The sequence below is a fragment of the Anopheles marshallii genome, chromosome 2, assembly GCF_943734725.1.
Source record: "Anopheles marshallii chromosome 2, idAnoMarsDA_429_01, whole genome shotgun sequence".
In the NCBI taxonomy this organism is placed as follows: domain Eukaryota; kingdom Metazoa; phylum Arthropoda; class Insecta; order Diptera; family Culicidae; genus Anopheles; species Anopheles marshallii.
In genome coordinates this window covers 798757-815369 of record NC_071326.1, presented here as the reverse complement: position 1 = coordinate 815369, position 16613 = coordinate 798757, and the positions used below count along the sequence as shown (strand labels likewise).

General features: G+C 42.4%; 3 protein-coding genes across 4 annotated transcripts; 1 reads left to right on the top strand and 2 right to left on the bottom strand.

The window, feature by feature from the left end:
* Positions 1 to 3360, bottom strand: LOC128707026 (chromatin assembly factor 1 subunit A). Its single transcript, XM_053801970.1, has 3 exons — positions 1599 to 3360; positions 1368 to 1531; positions 1 to 1281 (listed from the first exon to the last, which is right to left on the bottom strand). Exons 1-3 carry the CDS (start codon positions 3358 to 3360, stop codon positions 1 to 3), a joined length of 3207 nt encoding a protein of 1068 aa, XP_053657945.1.
* Positions 3361 to 4541: 1181 nt separating this feature from the next.
* LOC128715045 (dual specificity mitogen-activated protein kinase kinase dSOR1) lies at positions 4542 to 5905 on the top strand. Its single transcript, XM_053809930.1, has 3 exons — positions 4542 to 5309; positions 5377 to 5709; positions 5786 to 5905. Exons 1-3 carry the CDS (start codon positions 4542 to 4544, stop codon positions 5903 to 5905), a joined length of 1221 nt encoding a protein of 406 aa, XP_053665905.1.
* Positions 5906 to 7834: 1929 nt separating this feature from the next.
* Positions 7835 to 13771, bottom strand: LOC128715580 (DENN domain-containing protein Crag). 2 transcript variants are annotated; one of them, XM_053810490.1, is made up of 10 exons: positions 13022 to 13771; positions 12849 to 12955; positions 12623 to 12773; positions 10361 to 12558; positions 9991 to 10290; positions 9645 to 9728; positions 8994 to 9393; positions 8487 to 8927; positions 8229 to 8407; positions 7835 to 8156 (listed from the first exon to the last, which is right to left on the bottom strand). In XM_053810490.1, the coding sequence occupies exons 1-10, from the start codon at positions 13769 to 13771 to the stop codon at positions 7835 to 7837; spliced, it is 4932 nt and encodes a 1643-aa protein (XP_053666465.1). The 2 variants fall into 2 exon arrangements, with proteins under 2 accessions (XP_053666465.1, XP_053666473.1); XM_053810498.1 differs by lacking the exon at positions 9645 to 9728.
* Between the last annotated feature and the right edge of the window lie 2842 nt (positions 13772 to 16613).

Genomic DNA, 16613 nt, shown 5'->3' with positions numbered 1-16613 from the left:
TTAATCTATTTCAATAACTGCATGTTCGATGTGTTTAACATCCGGTATTACTGGTTTTGTCTTAACATTACTTTCCCTCGACAAGAACTGGCTGATAAGGCTGTTTTTAGCCGTCTGATTTATGCTTTGGCCGCGGGGAACGGACATCAGTAGAGGCACACGTTTTTTGGATTTCGTCACGGTTGGAGTCTTGGAGATTGCTGCTACCGCATCACTGCTTTTAGCGCTTTTAACGTTGTCCTGCTGCATTGGAGGATCAGTTTTATCTTTCTCTATCACATCTACCAAACATTTATCTATCGTTTGTTTGTTTGTCTGCAAGAACGCTTTTGTCAGCTTTACGCTACTATCCCCAGAATCAGACAATTGGTTCGATTCTTTCACTATGTTTGTTTCTTTTTCCAAGTTTGATTCTTTTTCCAAGTTTGTTCCTTTTTCCAAGATCGGTTTCTTTTCTTGCTTGCTTGTTGATTTGCGTTTCTGCAAATGGTACTTCCATTCATTCGGAAGGGTCGCATCCGCCAGATCCCACTGCTGGAGCACCTTCTCATCGACGGTCCAGCACAGCTTACCATGCATTGGTCCTTCTACACTGCATGGACCCCATTGGGCAATTTCTTTAATTTTTATCTTTATACTTTCCAAGCTGAACTCTACGGAATCGTTGCGGCTTGTCCAAAATGCATTAAACTCACGTACCAAAAAGTTACGATTGTTTACATTTCCATGCACCAAACGAGCCAAATCACGAATGGCATCGTCCGTGATTTTAACCTTCTTCACGCTTGTTTTTTCATTGTCTTTGCTTGGTGAAATAGAGTCTGCATCCTGTTCGATGAATCCATTTACCTTGGGAAACGATCGAGTGAACGAGATCGGTTCATCCGGATTAAACAGCATTGCACGATCGTCTAACATTTTCCGAATCAGTGCCGAACACTCAATGGACCGGTTTGTATCCTCGATCTCCTTTTCCCAGATACACCCGATGAGTCTGGGTTTGATTTTTTCCGTTTTCTTTTTCATCTCGGCTACAAACTCTTGTTGCATAATTTTCAGCTTAAATTTCTGCGTCTCTGGACTGTTATCGTCGTTTTCACCTTCCTCTTCGGCGTGCAGTTCTTCGTCGCTTAGATGCCCATGCGGTACGAAGAATTCGTTATCAACTTCATAGTCTTCTTCCGGGTCGACATCTTTTTCGTCATCGCTGCCGTGCAGTGATTCGCCGGGCTCTTCTTCTTCCCATTCGTCGTCAGAATCCACTTCATAGTCGAAAAATTTCTGAAATAAAAAGGATAAAATAAATAGTTATTGCCGTACATCTCAAGAGTTCCGTTTTGTGAGGATAAGGTGACAGGACAGCTTACAGTGTCTTGAACAAAGGGACGACGTGCTTTAATACAAGCACTCCGTTTACGCCAAGTTCCTCTGTAAGGAGGACGACGATTTTCCTCGAACAGAAAGAATTTAGTTTTAAACTTTTGCTTCATCTTTCCCGGATCAACCTCAATCTGGTGGCACACGTCTTCGTCTGAAAATAAAACAAATGTGGAGGTAAGTTCACTGCTACGCATATGTTTCATCCAGTTTCAACTTACCAACGATCATAATTTCATCATTTTCCTCCTCATCTTCTGCATTCCAAGTACGTTCGGCTTTTATCGGATTGTGGGACTTTCTTCTTAGCAATTCAACATAAAGATCGGTACGATCAGTTGCTTGCTTTTCGTTGTCTGCAGACTTTAACATTCGTTCCAAGGCATCCCTCTGATTCGAATTTAGGACTCTTCGTACAGTGGGAGCTAATCTCATGTCTCCTTTAACACAAAACGGCATGAATCGTTGCTGACCCAAACATGTGCCGGTCACCGCTGTTCCTCCCAAAGTCGACTCGACGGAATTTTCATCATCAGATGCTTTCACACCGCCTCCATTGATCGGTTTCTTTACGAAAAAGCTTGTGAAAGCTTGAGCCACCTTTTGTTTTCGCTTTTCCTCGGCCTCTTTCTCTTCTTCTTTGCGTTTTCTTTCCTCCTCTCTTTGTTCCTCTTTCTTACGACGTTCCTCATCTTTCAAACGCTTTTCTTCATTTTTCTGATCAATTTCTGCCTGCCGTTTTTTCTCCTTTTCTTCGCGTTCTTTTCGTTTCTGATCTTCTTTCTCCTCGCGCTCTTTGCGCTTTTGTTCTTCCTTTTCTTCGCGATCCTTACGTTTCATGAGCTCTTTTTCTTCCCGTTCTCGTCGCCTTTGATCTTCCTTTTCTTCGCGCTCTTTCTTACGCAGTCGCTCCTGTTCCTCTTTTTCGCGAGCTTTTTCTTCCCTTTCCTCCTGTAGTTGTCGGCGCTTCTCCAGCTTCTCTTGTTCCTTCAGTGCACGTCGCTTTTCATGATCCTGACGTTGAGCGATTTGTTTAGGCGTCAGCTTTCGCACCTTTTTCTCATCCTCGTTCGGAACGATCTTAGAGGTTGGAGTACAAAGCAAGTAAATGTCCTCGTTTGAATCAGCGTCGGAAGTTATGTCAACCGCTATACTGTCGGACTGATCGGGTAGTTTAGTTTCGGCTTCCACTTCGACAACTGGCTCTGATGGGAAAACATTCTCGTTCGTGCTACATTCTGCGTTGTCCAACAGTTCTAATGATGTGACAGTCTTATTTTCAGCATTTGATTCATCTAATTGTTCTCTGTTTTCTCCCGTCGAACAAGAATTCTGCTCTTTGTTACCTTCAACTTCACATTCTTGATCATTTATTGACTGAGTCTCCTTCTCTCCCTTAGCACTCATAGAACTATCCTTTCCTGTTTCACCCGTACCATCGTCCGATAGATCCGTGTCATCCAAAATTATCGATTCATTCAGATCAGTGCTGAAGTTCAACTTCCCTCCACCAATTGCCTTCTTTTTCAACTTCTTACTTTCATCAGTGGAGCTGTGTTTTCGTTTTCCTATGGGGAGTTTAATCAAAATTTTTGGCGAATCGTTTCTCTTCGATTTTTTCTTGGATTTTTTTGCAGACAGTGATCTACCACTGTGGTTCGTTGCTGATCCTGATGCATTATCTTGTTCATTAGCAGTTTTGTCCGCATTATCACCTACTGGTTTACGATTTTCTTCTTCCACAATCTGTGTTGTAACATGCTCTTGTACATCTGCAATACGTCCAGCCTTTGCTACATGTTCCACATCCAACGTTTCCGTCGACGGTTTCCTTTTGCGTGCGGCTTCGTTCGACTCCACGGGGGGTTTGGGGGGTGTTGACAAAAATTGAAAAGGCAACCGGCTTTGCTTCATTTTTCGAACATTTGCTGCTGGGGAAGTTTTGGAACCATCTTTCGTCACTACGGGAATTGTAACTTCCATTTTTAAATCGTCCGATTGAAGTCACAAAACAAACAAACGATAATGTATCTCTATCGGTCTCGAAACCGTGCAGTTCAATGAAGCAGCAGAAACCTTCTTGCGAGAGCTAGATTTTTACACACAAACGACATTTGGTTTTACCTAACTAAATGCACTTATTACACACAATCATTTGTTCAACAGTTTCGATTGTTTCTTTACACAGTTGCATGAAGCAATTACACGATAATTTTCAGTTCTTCTTGCAATATTTTCACCTGGCGACTTGGTCAAGCGCAATATTTTTCGGTCTGGGTGTTTTTGACATTCAAAAGCGCGCTCAAATGTGTTTTCAGCCCACTTTACCAAGGTGTATACATGTTTCATGTTTATCATATTTTGTCTGTCTTTTAAATGCATGTAGTTTCACAACAATTACAAAAGCCACTTTGTTTTGATTACATGTCAGCTCGGGAAATGTTCAGCTCAATTCGCGTTCAAGCGAAAAGATCAGTTTTAATTTCTCATCTTGATCGGATTGGTCCATGTTCAATACATGTCGAGGTTTATACGCACATAAATCCACACTATATTATTATATTATTTACCACTGAATGAGTATATCTCAATTGAAGTGCAACTCTTACCTAAATATATCATCATTTCTCGAGACAAGCTTGTATAGAGCATCATTTCGTATTTTTCCATCTAAAATAAACAATAAAGTTATGTCCGTAGTTGTTCTGTCCGATCGACCACTATGCGCACATTTATTGACATATGCTCTGGCAGCACTGCTCACTCTTATGACTTTTGCCAATTCCCAATTGTTGGGGCCGAAAATTGAAAAATATCCACAGATTCATTCGAACCAGATACGTTTTTCAGCTTTTTCGCTTTGCTCAAAGTCCTGTAATTGTGTGCCTGTGGCATCCTTCGAGTAGAGGATATCGTCATCAATTGTCTGTGTGATTTGTTCTCGCTAAAAGTGATAAGTGCTGTGATTAGTTCGCTTATTTTATTTAGCTTGTTTGCTGTTTGTTCTGTGCCCCGTCCCATTCCCATCTCGCCGCCGTTCTGTTTGGGTTTAGGTATACAAAAGGTAGCACAAGCGAACGTGAATTGCCTATGAGCAAATTCAATTCAAATCATCATCTCCATCTTTTACCTTTCTTGCAGAGCTTTGCCTACCCGTAACATCAATGAGTAAGATGACTAAAAACAAACTCAATCTGACGTTGCCGCCTGGTTCGGTGGATGTTCCCGCTGGGCAGCAGACAACGCCAACACCCTCCTTCAAAACACCATCCGGCACCGAGTACGTAATTGGCAAGCATAACCTACTGGGAAAGGCGAAAAACAGTATCGATGCGCTTACGGAAACGTTGGAAGAGCTCGAAATGGAAGAAAGTGCACGCAAACGCATTAAGGTGTTTCTCAGCCAGAAGGAAAAGATCGGCGAACTGAGCGATGAGGATTTGGAGAAGCTGGGCGAACTTGGTTCCGGCAATGGAGGAGTCGTCATGAAGGTGCGCCACATTCCCACCCAGCTTATAATGGCCCGAAAGTTGATACACCTGGAGGTGAAACCCGCGATCAAGAAACAGATCATCCGCGAACTGAAGGTATTGCATGAGTGCAACTTCCCGCACATCGTTGGATTCTACGGTGCGTTCTACAGTGATGGTGAGATCAGCATCTGCATGGAGTACATGGACGGTGGTTCGTTGGATTTAATTTTAAAGCGTGCCGGAAGAATACCTGAAGCTATATTAGCGAAAATAACATCGGCGGTTCTGAAGGGTTTGAGTTACCTGCGGGATAAGCACGCCATCATGCACAGGGACGTTAAACCGAGCAACATTCTTGTAAACAGTAGCGGAGAGATTAAGATTTGTGATTTTGGCGTGTCTGGACAGCTGATCGATTCCATGGCGAACTCCTTCGTAGGCACTCGAAGCTATATGTCGGTAAGATATCTGTTTCGTTCAAGTTCTCTCAACAGTAGTGTCTTACGCCTTTTGTAAACCATTGCAGCCCGAGCGTCTACAGGGTACCCACTATTCCGTTCAATCCGATATATGGTCTCTTGGACTGTCGCTGGTGGAAATGGCCATTGGCATGTATCCCATTCCACCGCCAGATGCCAAAACATTAGACTTAATATTCCAGGACAGGGGAGACGATAGTTCACCCGGTCAAAGCATCATCGAACCGAAACCGATGGCGATATTTGAGCTGCTCGATTACATCGTAAACGAACCACCCCCCAAATTGGAACACAATTCATTTACCGATCGGTTTAAGAATTTTGTCGACCTTTGTCTCAAGAAAAACCCCGAAGAGCGTGCAGATTTGAAAACATTGATGGTAAGACTTCCGAAACCCGACCTGCATTAGCAATTTTGGCTTGGTCCGATTACAACCGCGTTTGTTTGTATTTTAGAGCCATGAATGGATTAAAAACATCGAAACCGAAGACGTGGATATTGCCGGCTGGGTATGCAAAACGATGGATTTGGCACCGTCGACACCGAAGCGGAACGCATCACCTTTTGCCAATTAAATAAGGGCGCTGCAGTGTGTGATGTGTGTGTATATGCATTCTTCAATACGAAGCAGGATAATTTTATCGTTTCGAGCTTTAGCTTGTTTAGTGTGTAACCTTGTATGTGGGGCGGCAGTCTTCAGTACGTAGCAGGAACATTTTATCGTTTGAGCCCTTACGCGAACCTTACGTTATGAAGGTAAGGTATTACATTTTATTAAGTATTTTAAAACGGCCAACCGGAAGAAGGTAGTTTTGCGGATAAGGATTGTGATCGTATTCTATCCCCCCTCAAAACAAATGTTATTAGTTTTCATTAGTTTTATTATCGATTTCTGTTTATTTCCATGTACACGAATCACATATAAAAATGAATCCTGTTATAAAACAACTGTAAACACTGTCAATTTTCGTTTTGATGTATGTTTTTTTTTGTATTTAAAGTGAAACAAAAACTATGATAAGTTGCTGTTTTGTTTTTTAAATTGTCGTGTTGATATCGAATGCAGTTAAGGAAACAAATAATTGCAATATTCACAACATTGCGCGTTCGCTCGCTCTCTCTCTCTCTCTCTGTCTCTCTGTCTGCACAAACGTTTGAAAAAATTACATTGTATTGGATAGACTGGAACAACCAATGAATGATTCCAACAGAACACGGTTTACACTAGGATTATGAAACATACTTGTATTAATGATATTTTCGTCGCACTTATTACTACATGTAAGCTCCTCCACCCACATCTGTCGCAAAATACGAAGGATATATTATAAGAGGATAACCATGAAAACAAGATGTACATTGTTACAGAAACAGAATTGCAACAAACAAGAACCAAAAACCGGCATCTGCCAGTTTTCTGCGTTTGTTGTTTCTATTCCGAATAAAGATGAACAATTAAGTATAACACGCATATGGAAAACCAACACTTTTGAACAAAATACATCTATTTATTATTCTCTATCCCGGGGTAAAAGAGTTGTTTTACGTGTTTATGGAAACTAAAACGATACTAAACCACATGCATGCACAATTCTTCCTTCTGAATCAAGAGACATTTACTATTGTTTCTTATCAATTGTGTGGGTGTATAGTTGAAATTGAAGGCACATATTTGTTTTATTTTTGCTTGTTTTCGTCACGAGTATTATTGCAATAGTCGCTTTAAAGCTAATGCTTCTTTCAATGTTAAGCTAAGCTTTTATTTGTTGTTTTCGTTAAATGTTTCCAATACTGTTTCGTGATGTTATAAAGCGCATACTCTATCTTATAGCATAAACAAAAGTTACAAAATTCTGTCACGATAATAAGTGCGACGAAAATCTGAATGATCCGAAATATCAAAATAATTGATAAGAAAACGTAATGATTCCTTTAACATAACTAACCATCAACCGTTATAAAGCGCCTAATTATAAGTACAGAAGTATTTGTGATGTATGGTAGAACTCGAGGGATCTTTTTTCCGGTCCATTATTCCACGCCAGACTACTCGCGTGACAACGCATTAAACAACACGAGTAGAGGACCTAACGACTAATCCTGCACGTACGTAGAGTTTTCTGCGCTTGATTGAATCTACCTTCAGAACTTTATGCAAATAAAAATTGTCACAACAACAACAAAAAAAAAACTATTCCTAGGCTACATAAATTCAGACCGGCGTCAGCGTTATTTATCGAAAGTATGTTGATGTGTATGACCTCTTCGAGAAACTTAACCTTTCTTACTTGTTAAGTCCTACCAATAACCTCCTTTGCTTTAAGTTCAATCAGTAGTCAAGCATTTATAGTAAGTTGTATTTTCAACCCCTAAAGCTTTTAACCAGTTAGTTTACTTTCAACCATCGGCACTGTTTTTTTACGCGCGAACAGTTTCATCGTGCCTGTACGTTAGTGTAACCAATGATGTGACATCAACCAATATTGGGTTGCTAACGTTGAAGGTCAGGGCAGAAGTAGTGGTTTAAAGTAAGCACGACAAAATATGGCCGTAGGCGATGGCGGAAGGTCCTGACTGCGGTAACTCGTACTGCTTTCCTTCTCGGCTGCGAATTTCTCGAATATAGCCGCATACTCCCGATGGAACGAAATGAGATCGATGTTAGCAGGACCTATCTCGATAAAAGCTAGGAACAGCATATCCCGGTAGATCGAGTGCGTCCGATCAACGCCACGATGTTTCAGCTTTTGTCTCTCGTTTGCTAACCGCTTAATGGGTGTTAGTAAATCGTTGCATCGTATCGAAGCAATTATTTGCTGCATCACACTACAAGTAAGAAATTCATCGTTAAAAACGTTTCGTTTGCTACACAGTGAATTACCAATATCAGACACTTACGTTCGATTGATCGATGTTTGATCAGTAAGCAAAGCTTTTAATAATGTACTATCTGGTTGATTCTGTCGCCATAGCATATACATCGCCGGTCCCGCTTCAGAATGCAGCCGGGGATTATCCCACAAACAGTGAACATTAATGGTTTTCACATTACTCAACGGGTCCGGATTATCATCCTCCTGGTAGACAGGATGAGAAAGTATAGGAACGTTAAAGTTGCATCATTCAAATAAAAATATCATATCTACCGCTACTTACCTGCTTCGGTAAGGCAAGGTTAGAAAGATGCGTGTTAACATCTATCCGCTCCATAAACCACACCAAATTCCAGTAGATAATGGGATGCTCTTCAACAAACTTTGCCTTCGTAAGAGCCAAATCGCCCTCCTCGCCGAGAATGTTTTCCAACTCTTTGCGTAGCACGAGCGGATTTAAATATGGCACACTGATCATGTCATGTTGATGCTTCGAAGATCGACGCTGGGCATCTCGTTGCATATTTTCGCCTTCGGCTATAATTTGCACATTCAGGAATGGCACTGTCACTTTGCCACATGCATTGCACGTGGTGTTCAGGTTGGAATCTTCCGCCGACCAACCTGCCATAACATCTTCGTCGTAAAGCAGTACCGAGCAGTTATGGCATTGTGAGCAAGAAGTTATTTCGATAACAAAATCTGCACCACTAGCCTCCGATATCTGGAAGAGGTTCAGTAGTATAGGGTTAGTGGTTTGTAGTTATGTTAACGTTTATCGGTTCTCTACCTCCGCGACTGTGGCATAAATGTTGTCTGGCAACGTTGGATATGCATTCAAACTGCTTGTCGATGTAGCATTTTCACCTAAAGGAACCAAGTTATTGTAGCTAGATTTACGCGAATCGCTAAACCGACCCCACAGATCGAATTCGCTCGATACGCGTCGCGAACGGTTGCCATTTGTGGCCGCTGCCGGATCGTCATGATGCAGAAGATCGTTTTCCGAACCATGGCCGTCACGTTCCAGGCTACCGTTCAAACCACTGCCTGTTTTTACCGGTGTTGAATTGGCCGAAATCGCTTCCTTAATATCATCCAGCTTCTTGGCTACGGAATTGGCAGCATTCTTAATGCTGCTTAATCCACTCTGTAGAATCTCGTTTGATTTTTTCCCAGTAAGGCTCGGACTGTAAAGAAACAGTTTATCGTTATCCCACTATTTTGCACGTATCGTTTCCATTACAGGGGTTTCGAGTTCAACTGACAATTATTCAACTTGAATGTGCCGAGATTAATCGGAAATTCTGTCCACTTACAGTCCATTTGAACTCGAAACCCCCGTATCCGTTATTTAATATCTAACTTTTTTATCAATTTTCAAGACCAAACAACAAATAACATAACATAATAATTATAGTTTTATTCTAAAAAAACTTACCTTATGTTAGAAATGTTCTCTATCATGTTTGTGGACAGTGATTTCAAGTCTTTTTTCATGGACATGCGTGCAGGTGAATAACGGCTACAACGGAACGGAACGTTGGGGTATTTGGAGGAAACGAAACAGAAAAAAAAAACACATTGCTAATACTACGATATACGTGCAAGTTAAACATAAAGTAATGGAATTGTCGCCAATTCACGTTTTCATGCCACAGAACATCGAAAAGGGGGGAAAAACATCATACAATAGAAACGGTCTACAAGCGTGTTAAGTTTTTGAATAATGTACCAAAAAGACAGACATACGTCTACCGCCTTTTGTGTGCGCTTCTTTCACTTACCCAAAATTAAACTTTAACGTTGACCCCAAACTTCCAAATCCCGACGTAACTGTACTTGTCATGGGCATCGTTTCGGACCGTTGCATACTCTTGCTGAGCTGTGTCGAATCATCGAATGTCGCTGAACGTTGACCCTTGAACAGAATCGGTTGGTCGGTGTATATAGTATTGTTGTTACTCGTTTCGGTTTGTTCGGATGGTTTCTCGACGGTATCGCGCTGCTGAATTGTTAACTCTTCCGTCATGTCGTTAAGCGCTCCCAACGGATCGTCCTGCGTTACCAGTGTGCGAGGTGATATTCTGTAATATACGATCAAAATTTGCATTTCTCTCAAACTTATAGGAAAACCCCACTTTCGCCAGTACTTACTTTGTAGGGCTACCCTTTGCGTTAGATTCCTTCGTTTCTTCCGATTCGGAATGAATGCTCGCCTCCCTTCGGTTGTGAAAATCTAGCGCCCGCTTCGCTTTCATCCCATCGCCCTTATTTTGGCGTTGAAGTTTGTCAATAAATTTCGAATCGCCTGCAAAGCTATCCGCTCTCGCAAGCATCCGTGGACTTATATCGCAGCTATTGGTAGGAGGTGACTTTTTATATCCAGCTTTTGCGTCTTTCCCTCCAGCATTGACGGTACCAGCATTCGTCTGCAGTTTCAGGTGATGACTCGCTTCGCCACTAATCAACAATCCGGCACTCGATAGTACGTCCGAGGATTCTTGATGGGCGGTATTTGTAGTTTGCCGCACAATTGCACCCACTCGTCCCCGAAGCTTGTCGAAGGCGCTAAAGTCCATCGTAACGTTGGTGTTCTGTTGTTCCGCCTGCGAATATCCCGAGTCTAAACTCGTTCGCGATGTACCATCTACCAACTCTAGCGCTCCTCCTACCAAGTTACTTTCGTGCGACAACGATCTCCGCCGACGATCGGCAAATTTTTTACCAGCTCGTTTAAAATGAGCCGCACCGATCACAATGTTCCGCAGCCGGTGCCAACGCATTTGCGACGATAGGATAGAATCTGATGGCCATTCTGCTTCCAGCACGCACCGATTGTAAACGCCATACGTTAGCGCGTTAGGTTGAATGCCCGATCGCTTCATCAGGTAATGCAACCGAACGGCCAACACAGGAAGATTGTGCAAACCGCACAGCTGCATCATAATGCGATAGCACACCTCATCGCACGGTACCTTAAGTTTGCATGCCTTGCTAAGCAAATCGTATGCCGCTTTCAGCACGCCATGTTCCCGACCTGTGTTTTCCGATATTAAGCTCGGCAAAACGATGAAGTATATGGAGTAGCAGGTAGCAAGCAAATGTTTGGCCCACAGCTCCGGATTCCCCTGGTGTTTACGGGCTAGCTTTTGCGCTGTTTTAATCTCATGCTTTGTACGGCGGGCCATGGGTGAACCGGGCGCCAGGCTGTTGTGATGTTGCAGCACATTATCAAGCACGCTTCGGCGAGTTTCCTTCAGCAGCATTGCATTGAGGGAGAATGAATCGTACGCATACAGTTGATCCGGCAGGCCAGGTTGACATTCGGGCGGTAGAATAAATTTCGTGCGCTCGCTGCTCTGTCCTGAATCCCATTCGATGAGCTTGATCTCGGTCGGTGTGTCCTCGTACGCGCTAACCTTTTCGGCACATTCGTCAAAAAATGCTAAATTATGATCGCTGTCCGATACGAACGAACGTTCCTCGATGAATCGGATAAACATTTGCGTTTTCATTAGTAGCTGGAAAAATTTGTGATGCGCTTTATCCCGCGACCGTAGGAAAGCGTCCATGCGAAACAACGCACTAGGATCGGTCGCACCGATGGTGGGCGCCTTTGAAATCGGAACCAAATAATCCCGGTAACCCTTCAACATGCATGCCATAAACTGTAGGAACGCTTCCTGTATGCGTTGCTCTAGGTTTTGTTCGCGCTTGCGCTTCTTTAAATCCCGATCCAAGCTGTTGTTCGAATCACAACCTTGCGTTTGGCTCAACTCCTCCAAATTGCGAAGAGTTTGGCGTAAAACGCGCGCCGCTCGTTTGGGCAGCAGTTTTGTGGTGAGATGTTTCTGCGACTCGCACAAACTGATGTTGTTCGTATCGAGATCGACGCACGTTACATCGCTGGGCGGTTCGTAAAGATCGAAAAACCGGGAATCCACTCCTATCAGGTACGGTAATGGAGCGTGCAGTACCTCGGCTAAGCCGAGCGGACAGAGCGGTATATAGGGGCATTGCCATTTGAAGGGGAACAGGAACGAAGATACGGCTTCGGCGACTGCCGTCAGTGTCGCCGGTCGGAGAGAGTGTATGAGCAGCTTTTGTTCGGTTAACACCAGCAACAGTACATGCAGGCAGTTTTCCGGACCCAAATTGGACAGCAGCTGACGAAAGCCAGCACCGCTACGGGGTAGAGGCGAATCTTCTGGCAGCGTTAACAGAATTCGGGTATTGCTGAGCGTAGACAGTTGCAGCAAAATGCTTGGTGACGGGAACGGTACCTCATCAAGCAGATGAGTTATGTAGCGCTCGATAGGTACGGGAAGCTTTTCGTTGAGTGTGGATAATTTCTAAAACAAGACATATTCTTTAAATGCACATTTACGTGACACGGCAGTTATTGTGGATGCTTACATGCAGGAACTGTAGCCATTTCTCAAACGTATCTCCAAAGGGCCATCGAGACAATATGCAGATCGATTTGTTCACATGCAAGGAATGCGTTTTATGCGAATCTCCAGTCCAATCTAACAATGCGCGCTGCTGTTCATTCAAGTTATTTTCACTAAAAAAAAGCAAAACAAAACTCATACAGCATTTATGGATTTCAATTACTGTACAAAAATGATACGAATCTTACCAAAAATCTTCGTAGAATGTTAAAGCTGAACCGTATACCTTATATGTACCATCGTTAACGGTCAGTACGAACGTACTAAAGATTGGCTGTATTGGTTTCCTTTTTATCTAAAAATCATTGTAGTGTGTGTTGTGTAATAAGCTCGTAAAAACGCGCGAAATGTAATAAATTACCTTTCCGTCTCCTCCTGGTACATGTGGCCAAGCTTCCAGCGTTGTCCCCATGGGTAGACAAAACAGCGGAACACTTGGGCATAACGTAAGCGGAAAATCGTTATGATCATGCGTTGGATACCGGTGTAAAATTTCCGGCTCGTAACTGATCAATATCGGACGGTTCATTGATTTTTTGTAGCACAAGTACACGTCGCTTCCCATGAGACCCTTGTTCAGCGTTTTATGGATCATGCAGAACGCGTGTGGCGGTTTCTCTCCCTTCGAAGGTATCACGACACACAGATCCGTTACGACCAGTTCATTGCAAGGCATTTCGTTGGTCGCCCGTCGAAACGTTAGAAACGTTTTGGCGGAAGAATTGTTCACATTCGCCAAACGATCGCCGGGTGTGCTAAGCACGATCTCTGCATCAGACATGATCCGTTCCGCGCCTTCGTACATTACGCCTATATCGACCAACGGAGGTTTATCCTTGCCACGTCGGTAGTAGATGAAACAGCCCGTTGTTCGTACCGATCCATAATTCAAGTCTGCCAACAAACCCGTCGGAGTGTTTTCGAGAATTTCGTAATCGGCAGGAATTTTCTCACCCAGCGAAGGAAAATATACTCCAATGTCTGTAATCGGATCTATGCTGTTTGTCGATCGTAGATGCGATGAGTCATTGAATATGTTCTCTTTCAGCAGCTTCGGCTGTTCGGGCATTCCAGCTACCACAAAATAATCAGCAACTCGTCTTTCCTCCATTGCCGATGGTGTTGTATGCTTCCGGTGCTGTAAGAGATATGGAAATTTGAATAAGTCCCTCTACAAACTAACATTATATGAAGAAACTTGGCCACAAAGGATGGTTTAGTTGATAACCATGTGTGACTCATTGGTTTTATTCCCGGAGATACATTTTTGGCATATTTTTATTATTTTACTCCAACTTCTTGTCTGTACTACACGGTCCACGAAGGATTAATATCAAGACTTAAAAAAAACGTTACTAAAATAGGTGAAAGATACCAAAACGAACATGTTTTGTTCATCAAATATTTCATAACTTATTGGTATGCTTTGGGCCACACATAAAACCAGGTGCCCTTGGTCATGCAGTCGCATCTATTCATTACAACATTACCGTTCTAAATGAAAAACACACGCGCGCACACATACACACACACACCAAATCTGGAGTCCGATGCAATGGCACTACAGACCTCATCAATGAACATGCATCGCAGAACGCCCGAGCAAATGTGGCGACTTTTTCTGATTTTAACACGATTCGCTTGACAAAAAAACAACATACTGCTACGAAACGTTTATCATCGCATCTATTGAGATGTGTTTCACACCGCCATTGTCAATAATTATTTTTGTACATCCGCATCTTTGCCTCTTGCACTATGAACACTGATAAATGCTACCTGCACACCTTTATGTCGTGGATTCCGGTGTACTCTTGCTCTGGCTCTACTTAGGGACGATTAAGATACAACAGAGCACACAACACAAGAACTAAGGTTGCGTTTTCCGTTCAATGGCAAACCTGAATAGCGTTACATTATTTTGCCAAACCGTACATCCCCCCTAAGCCACACCTTCTTGCTGCACCAACCACACCACACATAACACAGTGTAAAGTAGCAAACCTCTTCGTATTACCGCTTCACCTTGCACAGCGATTTTCACAGCTCCGCTTTGCGCCTTTTCGCCAGCAGCTCACGGACACGGCGGGTGCGATGCTGCGTACGATTTTCCTTTCGTACACGAGTGCAATTCCAAATTCGTTGCTGATCTGTAGCAAATTGATTGTTTTCGTGTTTATTATTTTCACGAGACGATTCATGAAGACGAATCAACTTTTTGACAAACGTCTTACGTCTGATTTGCGCACTGAAATTGTCAAATCTAACGTCAGCGGCAATTCAGCCCCGGCCACAGCTGCTTCGTAATGGTCAGTTAATTGTCTGTTTGTGGGCACTAAAAAATTAGGAATAAATTCTGGTACAGAAGAAAATATAACGCCGTAGTGTGAAGGAAGATATTTTTTTACTTTTCGTTTATACACGCACACAGCCATCGTGTATGTGTGCGTAGGAAGGCCATCAACGAGCGCACCGAAAATAAGCGTTACGGAGCGTTATACTACACCTGTCGATTGCCAGTCGGCACCAGTCGTGTGAAGATCAGATGGCCTATATCACTGCGTTGCCGGTACGTTTGGTTTGGTTTTATTGCACTCTTGGTAACAACCAATACGATCAATACGTGATTATCCCACGCTTTGTGCTATGTTAATTCACACGAGGATCGAGTTGTTCTGTATTTGCGAATGTTGCTAGTGACAAACTATTGAACTACAATCGTCCGTACATTAAATTCGTGCTGTAGTACTAATTTTAAATAAAAATAAATTACAATTACAAAATCGATTACAATCGACATATAAGTACAATTTGAAATAACTTCCTTGTGTGATATTTATTGCCTGAATTCATAGGAAGGAAGGAAGCATCGTAAATGCAGAAACAGGTTTGAGTTATTGGCTTGTGTTTGAAGAAGCGCCTGGTAACTGAACATTTTACACAAATTACATTGTAATGTAAAAATTATCATCCATCCACAATATCGTCACTAACCGTTCGACGAAAAAGAACTGAGCAAAAGTTAATGCAAGAATGTCTGGTAAGCAGTGCACAGCAATGTTGCATTATTGAGCAATAGAGACCAACCGTACAATGAGTGTAGGTGGTAGTTGAGCAAAAAATTGAGTTTTAAGAACTTGATTTGAACTCATTCCGACGAGATCGATCCCATGCGCGTCGTGGTAAAGAACAGTGACGTATTTTCAGCAATTAGGGATTTCAATGATGCTGCAATAACAGACAGACACGCATAACAAATTCTAGCTCCACAAGGTCACGCTGCTGTAAATTACTTCGGTGAAACCGGTTGTGCTCGGTGAACACAGAATTACAAAACGATCTGCAACTCGGTTAAATTTCAGTAGCAAATTAAAAACAATCGTTGTTTAATCCAAATATTGCTTCAATGTATATTCTCAAACAAATCGTAAACGTTCCATTAAAGATTTTGCAGATTTTTTTCTGCAAACACTACATTTCCTGTAAGCACTGTTTGTTGATACACGAAGTCTCTCATCAGTCGATGTGTAACATTAGATTCTGGAGTGGTCAAAAAGATAATTAAGAAGATAATATTTCTCCGGCGCTTAACCGTTGCTTACCGTGTTGCAAACGCATCTACCAAAAACTAGTTTTTAAAGTCCTACACACGTTTGCTGAACATGTTTGACTGGTGTTAGAGTGATCCGTATAAAGCGTTGAAGTCTGGCTTTGAACGATCTCAGTCAGTTATGAGTGCCAGTGCGTAACAGATAGATGTAGATCATTGAGCTGTATTTGGTTCTTGTTTTGTGTGGCGATCATTACAACACTCGCGTTACTTAAGTACATCATTCGTGACCGAAGGAAAATGCAAACAGTGTAATAGTTGTGCAATAACTTAGACGTGTAATGTGAATTAATAATAGAGGAAGTTATTGGATTGATTCCAAAAAACAAAGCATTTTTGTGAT

What these genes read in the sequence shown, in the direction of transcription:
- LOC128707026 (XM_053801970.1), bottom strand. Translation starts at nt 3,360, where the DNA reads ATGGAAGTTACAATTCCCGTAGTGACGAAAGATGGTTCCAAAACTTCC. An exon ending in TGATGAAATTATGATCGTTG is followed by an intron (nt 1,532 to 1,598) that starts GTAAGTTGAAAC and finishes TTTTATTTTCAG; the next exon opens with ACGAAGACGTGTGCCACCAG. An exon ending in GTCCCTTTGTTCAAGACACT is followed by an intron (nt 1,282 to 1,367) that starts GTAAGCTGTCCT and finishes TTTTTATTTCAG; the next exon opens with AAATTTTTCGACTATGAAGT.
- LOC128715045 (XM_053809930.1), top strand. Translation starts at nt 4,542, where the DNA reads ATGAGTAAGATGACTAAAAACAAACTCAATCTGACGTTGCCGCCTGGT. An exon ending in GCACTCGAAGCTATATGTCG is followed by an intron (nt 5,310 to 5,376) that starts GTAAGATATCTG and finishes AAACCATTGCAG; the next exon opens with CCCGAGCGTCTACAGGGTAC. An exon ending in CAGATTTGAAAACATTGATG is followed by an intron (nt 5,710 to 5,785) that starts GTAAGACTTCCG and finishes TTTGTATTTTAG; the next exon opens with AGCCATGAATGGATTAAAAA.
- LOC128715580 (XM_053810490.1), bottom strand. Translation starts at nt 13,771, where the DNA reads ATGGAGGAAAGACGAGTTGCTGATTATTTTGTGGTAGCTGGAATGCCC. An exon ending in ACATTCTACGAAGATTTTTG is followed by an intron (nt 12,774 to 12,848) that starts GTAAGATTCGTA and finishes GCTTTTTTTTAG; the next exon opens with TGAAAATAACTTGAATGAAC. An exon ending in ACGTTAAAGTTTAATTTTGG is followed by an intron (nt 9,729 to 9,990) that starts GTAAGTGAAAGA and finishes GTTCCGTTGTAG; the next exon opens with CCGTTATTCACCTGCACGCA.